At 57.7% G+C, this 13,657-nt stretch overlaps 1 protein-coding gene across 11 annotated transcripts in view; it reads left to right on the top strand.

The window, feature by feature from the left end:
• Positions 1-13,657, top strand: part of CACNA1G (calcium voltage-gated channel subunit alpha1 G) — a 62,737-nt gene that overhangs the window by 13,798 nt on the left and 35,282 nt on the right. For all 11 annotated transcript variants that reach the window (XM_057715390.1, XM_057715401.1, XM_057715400.1 and 8 more), the window contains exons 8-9: positions 180-963; positions 2,789-3,165. In XM_057715390.1, coding sequence (XP_057571373.1) covers positions 180-963; positions 2,789-3,165 — 1,161 coding nt within the window. The remainder of the gene's footprint in view (positions 1-179; positions 964-2,788; positions 3,166-13,657) is intronic.

Here is a 13,657-nt window from a genome sequence, read left to right as displayed (position 1 = left end):
TTTCCTCACGTGTCAGATGGAGATAATAAAAGTGTCACCTCTTGTGATCCTCATGAGAATAAAATAGGGTGATGTTTGGGCAGTCACTGAGTCCAGCGCCTGGCACTCGGGACTTGGCGGCCGGCACTGTGATTCCCTTTCCTTCAGGCTGTCTCTTCTTTTTATCCCCACCCCAATAGGTGGGCTCCTTCTTCATGATCAACCTGTGCCTGGTGGTGATTGCCACGCAGTTCTCAGAGACCAAGCAGCGGGAAAGCCAGCTGATGCGGGAGCAGCGCGTGCGGTTCCTTTCGAACGCTAGCACCCTGGCCAGCTTCTCCGAGCCAGGCAGCTGCTACGAGGAGCTGCTCAAGTACCTCGTGTACATCCTCCGGAAAGCGGCTCGGAGGCTGGCCCAGGTCTCCCGGGCAGCAGGGGTGCGGGCTGGGCTGCTCAGCAGCCCAGCACCCCGCGGAGGCCAGGAACCCCAGCCCAGTGGCAGCTGCTCCCGCTCCCACCGCCGTCCGTCCGTCCACCACCTGGTGCACCACCACCACCACCATCACCACCACTACCACCTGGGCAATGGAACGCTGCGGGTCCCCCGGGCCAGCCCGCAGATCCAGGACAGGGATGCTAATGGGTCCCGCCGGCTCATGCTGCCACCACCCTCGACACCCGCCCTTTCTGGGGGCACTCCAGGGGCTGCAGAGTCCGTGCACAGCTTCTACCATGCTGATTGCCACTTGGAGCCAGTCCGCTGCCAGGCGCCCCCTCCCAGGTCACCATCTGAGGCATCGGGCAGGACTGTGGGCAGTGGGAAGGTGTACCCCACCGTGCACACCAGCCCTCCCCCAGAGATGCTGAAAGAGAAGGCACTAATGGAGGTGGCCCCCACCTCTGGACCCCCAACCCTCACCAGCCTCAACATCCCACCCAGGCCCTACAGCTCTATGCACAAGCTACTGGAGACACAAAGTACAGGTGAGAACTCTGGGTGGGGGCTTGTCGGCGCCCCTCACACAGGGACTGGCTGATGTCCCATCCCAGGGAGGACTGAGGGGTCTGGAGTCAGAAGGACAGGGCTTGGATCCCCATTTGCCGCCCTCGGCCTCGGGACCTTCAACTAGTCACATCGCTTCTTTGAGCCCTCATTTTCTCATCTGTTCGAATGGGGATCATAATTCCCGCATTGTAATAGTAACGATGGCTGTCACGTGACGGGCCCCTGCTCTGTGCTCTGCTCTGTGTCGTTTGCAGTTGTTGACGGATTGCTGTGCCCATTTTCAGGCAAAACCCCACTGTAGCCTCTCATCCATTTAAGTGAAAAACTTTCTTATCCCCATTTTACTGATGAGACAAAGGAGGCTTGGAGAGGTGGTGTGACTTGCCCAAGGCTTTGCCGTTGGTGAGGGGTGGGGCCAGGGCCCTCTGACTCTGAGGCCCTCGCTCTGTAGTCCTTGTTGCAGGTTCTCAGGGGAGATGGTGTGCGACCGTGGTGAGCATTGTGTCCCCATGCTAAGGGGATTCCTGTAAACACGAGAGTCACTCTGTCCACATAGGGAGAGCCGGGGCTTGGTGCAGCAAGTCCTCAGGGGCTGCTAGGCTGATGGGTGGAACATCCAGTGCTGTGGGGAAGGGAGACACTTGTGCCTGGGGGGCGTCCCTCAGTCAGGCAGGGGTGGTGCCCCCTCCTCCACAGGCAGGCACACTGTAGCCGGAGCCCAGGGCCTGTGTTTCAGGAAGGATGTGGCAAGTGGGAGAAGTGGGATATTTGTGGGCTGTTATGTGGGAATGTGGGCTGGGGCAGGAAGGTGCCATCACAGAACGCAGTGGGGAGGGTTCTCGTGCCAGCTCTCCTGCTACCCTGCCACGGGGCGCCAGCCGGCTGCACACATGCGTGGTTCTACTTCCTTCTGTGTAGAAGGCAGGGCTGGGACCGTCGTAGCTTGCAGTGGTGTTTACTGACGTCCCCCTGCACGCAGGTGGAAGCGCTGGGCTCGGAGCCAGGCGTCTTCACATCCATGTTTCCCTGGGTGGCCTCTGAGGTTCCTTTTGACTCTCACAGTCTATGGTCAAAGCTGGATTTAAACAGACATAGGTCGCATGCGCAGTCTGGGGGCGGTGTGTGCACGTGAAGGGGTCTGGCCTGTGTATGTGCCTGTCTGCGTGCACGTGTCTGGTGTTCACATGCACGTGTGTCCACACGTGTGGAGTGTGTAGGTGCACGTCCGTGCACACAGGGTGGTGCTCTTGTCTGGTGTGCATGCACGCGCCTGGCACACATGCCCTGTGTGAAGTGCATGGGTCTGTGCACACTTGTGTTTGGCTGTCCATGTATATAGGACTCATAAATGGTATGGGTATGTACACCGTACATGTGTGTGTATGCGAATATGTGTCTAGCGCACATGTGTCTGGTGTGAGAATGTACATGAATACACATGTATGGTTGTGTGTCTTAAGGATCCCTTGGAAAAATGCTACTTAGAGCAGTGTTAATGCAGGGCTGGCTTCCCTGGGAAGGAAAGGTGGTCTAGGCTCCTTCCTGAAGCCTCCTAGGCCACCTGCCCAAACCCTAGGACAACCAGCAGGGACCATCCATGGGATGCTCTTGGCATTTGAGGACATTCTATTGCTCAGGGTTGCCCACACTGCAGGTCATTCAGCACCCCTGCCTACCAAGTGCCTAGTACCCCCGTCATTGAAAGAGCCCCAAACTCCCCCACTCATTTTATACACACTCTGAGGGGAGGGTTACCCCACGTAGGAAACCCTGGAGCCTCTAACCTCTACCCTCCTGTCCCAGGCACCTGCCAAAGCTCTTGCAAGATCTCCAGCCCCTGCTTGAAGGCAGACAGTGGGGCCTGTGGCCCAGACAGCTGTCCCTACTGTGCCCGGACGGGGGCCGCGGAGGTGGAGCTCGCCGGCCATGAGATGCCTGACTCAGACAGTGAGGCGGTTTATGAGTTCACACAGGATGCCCAGCACGGTGACCTCCGGGATCCCCACAGCTGGCGTCGACAGAGCCTGGGGCTGGACGTGGAGCGCAGCTCCGTGCTGGCCTTCTGGAGGCTGATCTGTGACACCTTCCGGAAGATTGTGGACAGCAAGTACTTTGGTCGGGGAATCATGATTGCCATCCTGGTCAACACGCTCAGCATGGGCATCGAATACCACGAGCAGGTAGGGGCACGGGCAAGGGCGCGGTCCCTGGGTCTGGGGGCCCTCCACCGTCCTCCCCTCCCAGCCCGGGTTCAGTTTCCTCTCGTGCTGCTAGCCTGCGCAGCAGGGAGGAAGACAGGAGGCAGGTGCACCAATGCGTGGAGGGTGAAAGCCAGGGAATGTCTCACAGTCTCTGCGTGTGGAGGTTGCCCAGGGCCGGGGTAGGGTCTGAGCTGGTGGCGTTTTATCTGGAAAGGCTGCTGAGAGGAGGTGGGCTTTAAAGGAGGTAAATGAGTGATGAGCATCAGAGGTGGGCAAGGCCTTTTTGGAGGGACAGGCCACATGCAGGGGCTGGGCTGCGCCCCCTGGCATTCACCTGACGCAGTAACTAGGGGTGTAATTGACTGGAGGCTGGAGGCGGCTGTGCAGATAGAGGTGAGGGTTGGAGGGCTGGAGTCAGCATCTGGGTGGAGGAGGGAGGGAGGCCATCTGCTCCTGGCCTCTGTTCTGGGAGCCATGCTGTGAACAGGGAGGGCGGCGCTGGTGGAGGAGAGCTCCCAGCACTGTGAGGGGACTTGAAACCATTGTGTTTGAGGAATCGTTCTAAGAACCGGGATGTTTCGTCAGGAGAAGAGGAGGCTCAGCAGGGACAGGCGAGCTGTCTTCAAATAGTTGAAGGGCTGTCATGTGGAAGAGGGAGCAGGCTTGTTTTGTAGGGCCAATGGCTGCAAGCAGTGGCATCTGGGCCGAAGCGGGGGCGGGGGGCGGAGGCCGTTTCCTCTCGCAGAGCTGTGCGAGGACAGAAGGGGTGGCCTGGGGAACCCCACTGACCCCCACTCCCACACTGGAGGTGGGAGCAGGTACCATGGGGCCTCACAACAACTCCGGCTTCATCTCCCACAGGATTCCTTTCAGAAGGCAGCCCTTCCCCCCAGTGTGGCCTTCCAGGTCACCCTCTTGGCGGACTCCTGGGAAAGGAGCTAGGCCAGCAGGCAGGTGCCGCCGCTCACAGGCCCTTCTGTGCTCTTCTCCCCTGGGTGTTCTCACTGTCCTGGGGCTCGGGGAGGGTCGGGGCTGCCAGAACCTGACCTTCCCGGGTGTGGACCGAAGCCAAGCACTGCCCCAGCCCCGCTGCTAACGGGTAGAGGCAGGGAGGAAGCAGAGGTGTGGAGTGAGCGCCGGCACGCAGCGCTGTGGCAGGGGTGGGGCAGCCACAGGGCGGGGCCTGGGATCCGCTGGGCGTGCCCCCCGGGGCGGGGCTCTGGGTCCAGGCGGGCTAGCCTAGGTCCAGGCCCGGGCTGGAACAAACGTGACATGTTCGCTTTTCAGGGGGTTCTGAATCCCCTTACCGTCCACCCCAGTCGGTTCCTACCCCAAATGCCCTGTCCAGCCCCGGTACACCCCAGCCCCTCCCCCATCACTATCAACCGTGTCGACGCCCCTTCCTTTTGCCTCAGTGACCCCCACTCAGCGGGCTACACCCTGTCCCTTTCCTGCGGAGGTGTGGTGGAGGCGGGGCAGGACACCGGCTGCAGGGTCCACAGGGGGGGAGGATGGCACTTCGGTGGGTGTGTTGTGTCTGGGCGCACGGGGCGTGGGTGTGTGTGCTCAGGCCTGCTCAGCCAACCTCCTGGGGAGAGGTGCACAGCTCTGCCAGGCTGGTTGGGGCAGCATTTTTTGCTGCTGGGGTCCAGGTGGTGGCAGCTGCTAATCTCCCATCTTGCCGACTCCCGAGCCTGAACCTCAGCCTCCTCGGCCTTACCCCAGTTCTGGCCATGGTCAGATGCCCCTCTCCCAGGGGGCACCTCCTCGGCTGCCGGGGGAGGCTTTGACTGTGCGGGAAAGAAGCTAAGTCACAGAGACTGAGGGCAGATGAAGCTGCAGCCAGAGGGCGTTCAGTTAGACATCAAGAAGGACACCCCCTTGGGGAAGAAGCAATAGCAATCAGTCAGCGCGGCCTGCAGCACCTCCTTATCCAAGTCCCCGAGGAGAGTTGGGGACAGCCTCCCAAGCCCTCAGCAGCAGGGAGTCCGCACTCAGTGGTGGCATCGTGTCTGCTCCAGGGAGGAGTTTGTCCCGGTACGTGGTTGCTGAGGGCCCCGTAGGGGTGAGCGGGGGTCCTCAGCAGGCCAGGCAGGGGACTGACTGCGGCCTGGCAGGCTCAGGGGCTGGGACCGGTAGAAAATCCCAGAAGCGGCCGTGGCCCTGTGCTTGCAGGCACTGCGGCGTGAATTTCCCACCATCTGGGACCCAGAGGCTGAGCAGGCTGAGGGGGGCGGGGAAGGGTGCAAGGAGACATGGAGGCCGAAAGACAGAGACACAGAGGGGATATGGAGACAGAGGGAGACAGAAAAAGAAAGGGAGAGACAGAGATAGGGAGATGGGGGCACAGAGAGCAAGATGGAGATCCAGGGGGAGAGAGAGAAAAAGACAGGAAGACTGAGACACAGAGACAAGAGGGTCAGAGATATAGAGAGGGAGATGGAGACTCAGGGGAGGAGGCAGAGACAGGTGGAGGCACAGAGATGTAGGGGTAACAGAGACAGATACGGAGAGGGAGCCAAAGACAGACCAAGACTTGGATGCAAACAAGACAGACGGGTCAGGGTCTGGGAGACAGAGGCTCTGATGGAGCCTCAGATGAAGGCGAGGAGGAGCCAGCTGAGCAAGAGCGCTGAGAGACACAGCGAGCAGGAGTGTCTGCAGATGCTGATGGAGGTGAGGGCCAGAGGCTCATGGTTTCCCTGCAGCGCTCTTAATGAGGCAATTGTATCCATCGATGCTGGTATTGATCAGACTATTGGACACTGGAGAGGGTGTTTCTGGTGCTTCCCTGGGGGAGGAGCCCAGCCCGTTGCTGGTGCCCTTTCCAGACCTGTCCTTTCCCACTGTCACCTATCTTACCCATCATTCAGTTTTCCTGTCGGGAACAGCAATACTCCTGCTGCTCCACCTCTTGACCAAGGAAGCACCCGTTTTGTCATACCCCACCCCATCCGAGGTGGGCCCCATGCTCTCCACACTTTCCCGCTTTCCCTACCCCTTAACCCACCAGCTGGTGAAGTGGCAGGGCTGGTTTGCGCAGAGAGACTGGTGAGCAGGACAAAGACACAGGGAGGTCGGAAGTGTCATCTGATGGAGGGCGGGCGTGTGTGTGCCCTGTCCACCAGGGGGCAGTACCTGGAAGAGGGAACTTGTGAACTGTCCATCCGACCATCCGTTCCACACACATTTTCTCTCTCTCTTTCTCTCTCTCTCTCTTTCTCTCTTTCTTTCTTTCTTTCTTTCTTTCTTTCTTTCTTTCTTTCTTTCTTTCTTTCTTTCTTTCTTTCTTTCTTTCTTTCTTCCTTCCTTCCTTCCTTCCTTCCTTTCTTTCTTTCTTTCTTTCTTTCTTTCCTTCTTTCTCTGTTTCTTCCTTCCTTCCTTTCTTACTTCCTTTTTTCCTTTCTTTTTTATAAAGTTATTTATTCATTCATTTATTTATTTATTTATTGGCTGTGTTGGGTCTTCCTTGCTGCCTGCAAGCTTTCTCTAGCTGTGGTGAGCGGGGGCTACTCTTCATTGTGGTGAGCAGGCTCCTCATTGTGGTGGCTTCTCTTGTTGTGGAGCACGGGCTCTAGGCGCGTGGGCTTCAGTAGTTGTGGCTCACAGGCTTAGTTGCTCTGCAGCATGTGGGATCTTCGCGGACCAGGGATCGAACCCATGTCCCTTGCACTGGCAGGCGGATTCTTAACCACTGTGCCACCAGGGACAGTTTCTATGCATTTTCTATGCATCAGAGTTGGGCTTTAGCAGTGGCATGCTGATAAATGTTTCATACCAGAACTTTGAAAAGAAAAAAAGTCTTAATTTGTGGTGTTTGCAGTGTTCACTAATTTCTATGGTATAAATGCTCCCACTATGGCTGATTTCAAGCTACCAATGTGATGTCACTGCATGTGGAGCTGGAAATAGAGGTGCACAGCCAGACGCTCCAGCACAACACTGGCCCGGGGCACTCTGTCCTTCCTCTCAAAGACCTCACCGGCAAGTAAACAGTCACACTTATTTGATGTGGTGTGTGCTTGGAAAGGATGCACAGAGGAGGAGCCTGTGACCCAGACTGGGGAAGGGATTCAAGCAGGGCTTCGGTAGGATGTGACCTCAGAGCTGAGTTTAAATGGAGAGTGGGATGTAGCTAGTGAAGGGTGGAGGGTAGGGCACAGCATGGGGGAGGGCCAGAGGCACCAGACACCAAAACAGAGAGATTTATAAGGAGTTCAGAATGAATAGGGCATTGGGTGAGGGCTCAGATGGGCAAGTAACAAGAGATGAGTTTGGAAAAATCTCAGAGCCAAGTCCTGAGAGGCATAGGAAGGAGTTTGGATTTTATCCTGAAGGTGGTAGGTTCCCAACAAAGGTTTTAAGCAGGTAAATGATATATGTTTGTGTTCTATCAAAAGTCCTCCAGAAGCCATGTGGGGAGTAGAAGGGAGAGGGAGACAGGAGGCAGGGAGGCCAACCAGAGGACTACTGCAGTGGTCCAGCCGGTTCACACATCTCTGTCCCTGTAGACGAAGAGAAGAGTGCTGGGGAGAGCTGGCAGGTGCTGAATCTGTAGAACTCAACACCAGCTAGATATTTGCGGGGGGCCGGTGGCAAGGATGAGACCCAAGTTTCTGCTTCCGGTGGGAGCACTGGGGCTTGTGCAGGTTTGGGCTGGAGGGTGTTGTATACAAGGTGCCTGTGGGACATCCAATGTGTTGTTGGAGCACAGAGAGAGGTTGTCTCCTGGAACCTGTCCCTGCCTGGGTATGTGCAGGGGCAAGGCCCCTCCAGGAGGATGGGGTCCTAAGGACACAGGAGCTTCCTAATCACCCCCCTCCTGGTTCTGGGTTGCTGAGGGCAGGGGCCAACCTCATATTCTAGAATAGGGACCACAGCATGCAGAAAGGTGGGTAGGGCATGCAGCCCAGTGGTCTCCTGGGCTGCAGAGAAGAGAGAGGGAGGGTCCAGAATACACAGCCTTTCAGGCCAAGAGAGAACAGGGCAGGTGATGATTCTGCTTGTTTCCCAGACTCTGGGCCCATCCTGTCACTCTAGATACATGTCCAGGGAGGGTTTCTATTTATAAGTGAGTGAGGTCAGCTGTTCAAGGCAAGGGAAGCTGGGGGTGGGGTGGGGTGGGGGTGGGGGAGAGTCCAGATATGGTAGGTCTTAACTTTGAGGGGATTCACAGACTCCTTTTGGATTCTGCTGAAAGCTGGGACCCTCTCCCCAGAAGATAGACACATGCATGGATACCCCAGTGTGGCCTTCGAGGACAGGGGTTTACAGTACCTGTCCAATCCCTTGGGCTCCCCAGCAGTCCTTGGCTCCAGGCAGAGGAACTGGGGCTGGGGGCCAAGCAAGACTTTGGGGGATGACCTTTTACAGTTGCTCTGACCCCAGACTTTCAAAGATTCTCCAGATGTGGGAGGCAGAAGGGTGTTCTTTTGGAGATGGCCAGCTAAAGGGGTGCTCACATTCCTCCAGGTGTCCTCTGGCTCTAAGGCTCCCCCAGTTCAGTCAACGTGGGGAGCACCTCCTGTGCACAGCACATCAGAATAGAACAATAGAATGGGGGTGGGGCAGTGCTAGGAGCACCCGAGAAGCTCGGGTTCCTGCAGAAAAGTCATTCTGCTTCATGGATGATTATGCCAAATGCCATAAGCGAGACTTCTGGGGACAGAGGAGAGATGCTCACACCCAGATGGGGGATCTCGAAGGGCTTCCTGAAGGAGGTGGCTTTTGAGGGTGGCCTTGAAAGATACGTGGGGTTGGCGGCTGAGGCCAGGAGCAGAGGGGTCTAGTGGAGGGATTGGGGCGGGGGGAGTTCTGGCAGCCTGGCCTGGAAAGGCACAGGGACGCATGGGATGCCCTGAAGGACTGGCATGTTGCCTCCGCCAGCCCAACCCAAGTTGTCTGAGCAGGAGTGAAGTGAGTCCAGCAGCACTGTCGGAGCTGGAGCTTCCAGTAGGTGTGGGCTGGTTTGGAAGCGGGACCCAGAGGCTATTTCTGTCATTCAGACCAGAGGCAACGAGGGCCCCCTGTATGGCAGAGGGGGAATAGAACGAGTGGGTGGGAGCACAGCCATCCCACTGGCAAGGTCTGTGGTCCCGGGCACCTGCTGCTAGAGGGATGAAGGGCAGGCATAAATCATAGATAACTGCTAGGTTCTAAGACTGAATCCTGGAGAAGGATGGAGCTGGGAAGTTGGGAAAGGAGCAGGTTTGGGAGAGGAGGTGAGACGGTTTGTTTTGGACTTGCTGCATTTGAGCTGGCCATGGGCCATCCTGGGAAGCTATCAGGCAGGTTGGCTCCCTGGGTGAGGAGCCAGGACTTGGAGAGAGATTGTTTTGTGTCATCCACACCCCAGTGACAGCTGGAGAGGTGGGAGTGTGGGAGGTGGAGGAGGGGGGAGTCCAGGGGAGGAAGTGGGCTCTACTGAACTCAGGAATGTTGGCCTGGGGAGAGGAAGGCAGCGGGAGAGGGAGAGGAGCTGCCCTAGGAGGGCAGGAGGCGGCTGGCACAGGGCCAGGGAAGTAAGGGGAGCTGGCCATCAGACAGGAAGGACTGGTGGCAGGCTCAGGTACTTCCCAGGCATCCAGAAGCGGAGGGCTGGGAAGAGGATCCTTGGAGACAGCCTGAGTGGTGGGGCCCAGGGTTCAGCAGTGAATAGACCTGGCTCCATGCAAAGGTTTCTGCTTTCAGGCAGGGGAAGAGCTATCGGAGACGTGAGGGAAACAGGAACGCATAATGGAGTGAAATGGAGCCCAGGAAGCCTAGGGGGTGGGTGTGGGGTGGTGGTGCAGGTGGAGGAGGGGCTGGCTCCCTTCCAGGAGGGAAGAGATGAGGAGGTTGCAGGACACAGAGCTGTTTGGGGGAGGGAAGTGGAGCCCCAGGAAGCAGGAGGCCAGGTTGGGAGTGGGGATGGAGGCCGAGGAGAGGGAGAAGGTCTGAGGCAGCGCTTGAGGGTGCAAGATGGAGACCCGACAATAGAGGAACGTGAATACGGGTACAGGGCAGCCCTGGGGCCCCCCCGCAGGGTATCCCCCTGTCCAGTCAGCGCAGGTGCGTGACTAGCAAAGCTCAGCAATTGGACAGCTGCAGCAGAGGCAGAGGGGGTGGGGACTTACCTGGGCTGGAGCTGGCAGGACAGGAGCTCTCTGAGGGCCGTGGCCCGAGAGCCGCTTTTAAATGGTCCACCACACCTGGGCCGAGAGGTTGTGCAGGTGAGTGAGGGGCAGGGGCCACAGCTCCAAAATTTTAAGTCATAGAAGCTTTGGGTTGACTGTCTGCAAGCTGAGCGAGCACTGTGGGTGCCCTGCACCTACTTCGCTTCTGTGCTCCCTTGGGGTAGCTTTGGGGAGCTGGCAGGAAACCATGGGGAGGGGCTAAAGCCACCCCTGGTTACATGGCGCTGGGGCACTGGGACACCTAACAATGGGCCCAGCAGACATGAAGGGCTGGGAAACATACTGCGCGGCCACATTCCAAGCTACAGTGCTTCCGGGGGGTGCTCGGATGATGAGGCCTGTGTGGACGAAAGCTCCTGCCACACAGGCGTCCCCTGACTTCCCACACCTCCCTGGAGGAGGGGGCTGGGGAGGTCCCACTGACCCAGTGACCCTCGCCCCATCACTGTGGCCCACCTGGACCCCCTCTTTTGGGTGTGGGAGTGGCAGGGAGGAATGTCAAGAGCAGAGGTGAGGTGAGCCCAGGAGTCAGAATCGGGGAGCAGAGATTTCAGGGTCCGTGGAACAGGTGGCAGCTGAGGAGATGGGTGGTGAAGGTGGCACTTGGCAGGGCTGGGGTGACTCATGTAGGCCTCCCCTCAGTTCTGGCCTGGCTTGTCCCCGCCTCGCACCTTCCCTGCAAAAGACACACCCCTGTCTGCCAGAGACGGCTCTCAGGCCTCCCGCCTGGACCGCTGCAGTATCCCCTAATTGGTCTCCATCTCTCCGTCTCTCCAAGCCATCCGCACGCTGCCACCACTGCAGCAGATTAATCTTCTTAATATACCACTTTGCACATCTCCTCCCTCCCCCCAGAAGCCTCAATGGCAGCATCATGGGCAGAGGCAAGTCCAGCCTGAGTCAAGTCCTGGAGGGGAGTCAAGGCCATTCCAGCTGGGCCCCGCCCACCTGGCAGCCTTGCTCCCCAGCAGCCCCTCCCACCTTCTGACCAGGGCAGACACTTGACGCTTGGTCCTGGAATCTGCCCTGCACATTCCTTCCTCTGCTCCTTTGCTCACGCGGCCACGGCTGGGGACGCCTTCCACGGGAGTTCTCCTCCCACTGCCTCCTACCCACTGGCCCACTGACCTCAGCTGGTTTGAGCTCCTGGGGCCCTTCTGGTGTCTGTCCCCATGTGGTGCTTAGCTTCGGCCTTGCAGGCACTCTGTCCTGCCACATGTGAGGACGGCTGCCACTGTGAGTGCCCACGCGGCCACCTGAGCAGGACTCTGGCCTGGGTGTTTTCACAGGGTTTAACTCCTGTGTCCAGCAGAGCAGCCTCACCACAAGGTGATGTTACCCCATTTGACAGTAGAGGCCGCTGGGAACCAGGAAGGTTAAGGGACTTGCCTGAGGTCACCCAGGCAGGACGTCTTGGAGTTGGCAGGCCTCCTGCCTTCAGCTTCGAGCCCACCTCTTAGCAGTGTTGTGCACGCTGTGGGCACTTTAAGGGTTAGTGGATGGAGGTGCACTGGGTTTCAGGGGAATCCTGGTGCTGGGAAATATTGAGCAACTAACCTGGGGCCCAGTTACTCCAATCTGACAGGCTAAGAGGAGGGGAAGTGTTGGGAGACCGGAGATGGGAGATTTACAGTTATCAGCTATCGTCAGCACGGAGGAGAGCCTGGGGTCTCTGGGTGGGAGAAGCTCAGGCTGCCTGGCTGAGTGGAGACTCGCAGCAGCCCCCACTGGGCCTTGACCTCTGTGAACAGGAGGGAGGATGCAGTCTAGACCGGAGAAAGGACGTCCTGGCAGCCTGATGGGCTTGTGTGAGTCTGTGTGGGCTATCTAGGTGTGTGGCAGGGGTGGCAGCGTGGAGAGGTGTGCAGGGACGTGCAGATGGGCCTTGCTTGGAACCTTTCTAAGCGAGCGCTGTGACCTCCATCAAGTCTCCGCACCTCGGAGCCTCGGTTTCCCTGCCGTCTTGGAAGCCCACATCCCTCCCGCGTTTGGTGTGAGGAGGGAGGAAAGGAACCCCTGGGAGGAAGGTGTGAGCAGCTCAGGGCCCATGGAGGGCACTAGCAGAAGTTGGCTCCCTCCCCGTCCCTTTGCTGCTGCAGTGGCAGTGACCACGGCTCTGGTCCCTGGGGCAGTGGTGCTGCTAAGCTTGCTTCTCTGTGTCCTCGTCCTGCGTTTGCAGAACTTCCCCAGCTTCTGACTTAGTAGCTTGGGCAGACCTGGCTGTCTGGGGGAGGAGGGCTTTTTCCCCATGGATCGGGGGATACCAGGACCCTGGAAGGGAACAGGCATTGCCCCTAAGTGTGTGCAATGAGGAGAGAGAGGAAAGGTCGGGGGATAGTGCCAGGCCCTCCTTTCTGCCTGCTTCTTCCGTTCCGGAGCCTCCTGGGGCTGGCTGGTCGGGCTGGAGCTCCGGCATGTGCAGCCACCCCTTGACGGGGACAGAGACGTAGGCCTTGGGCGAGCCCACAACATCCTTCTGATGAGGCTTTTGGTTGGTGAGCTGGCGGGTGAGTGTGTGTGTCTGTGTGTATCTGTGAGCCTGCAGGTACAGACTGTTGCGAGCCCTGTAGACAACATCAGGAAACGGTGAGAATACCCCCCTACACGCTTGGTAGTAGTTGTACTTTAAGGATTCACTAATTACGTAAATACATGATACCAAAAGCTATAGTGCTTTCACCATTTTATTAATTTTTTTTTGGTAGCTTTTTTGGATGCATAATTTGTATACCATAAAATTCACCCATTATACGTGTACCTCAGGTATGCTTTCAAACTCATTCTTTGCTCATACATCTATGCTCATGTGAAATATAGTTTTATATACCTAAGAAGACACCTTACATCTTCAGTCCATCCCCATGTCTGGGTTCACAGGCCCCTCACTGTCACCCTTGGATCCTGACTGCCTAGTATTACAGGAGTCAGAGCGAGGTGGGATTGGATCCTGCTCCCTGGCTCTCCCTGCCCTGTGGCTTTTCATCATCTTTTGACCTCTTTTGCTTGTCTGTAAAACAAGGCCGGGGTGGGGGGGGAGCTGTTGTGTGGACAGTACAAGGTGAGACACACGTTGAGCCTGGAAAGCCACCGTGCATTGCACTGCTGTGGCCTGTGCGTACCGTCTTTCTCCAATCCAAGGGTGGACAACTGGGCCGATGGCAGAGGGACAGGGAGGCAGGTTCACTGACCATGGCTTTCTGGCCGACCAGACTTGGGAGCAGAAAGTGGGAGATTTACGTAGTCAGGAGGGTCTGAGCCCTGGGCTTTAATTGTCCTGACCATGGCCCCTTCCCCAC

This window comes from Hippopotamus amphibius, chromosome 17 (genome assembly GCF_030028045.1).
Source record: "Hippopotamus amphibius kiboko isolate mHipAmp2 chromosome 17, mHipAmp2.hap2, whole genome shotgun sequence".
NCBI lineage: Eukaryota > Metazoa > Chordata > Mammalia > Artiodactyla > Hippopotamidae > Hippopotamus > Hippopotamus amphibius.
This window is presented reverse-complemented; position numbering and strand designations above follow the sequence as displayed.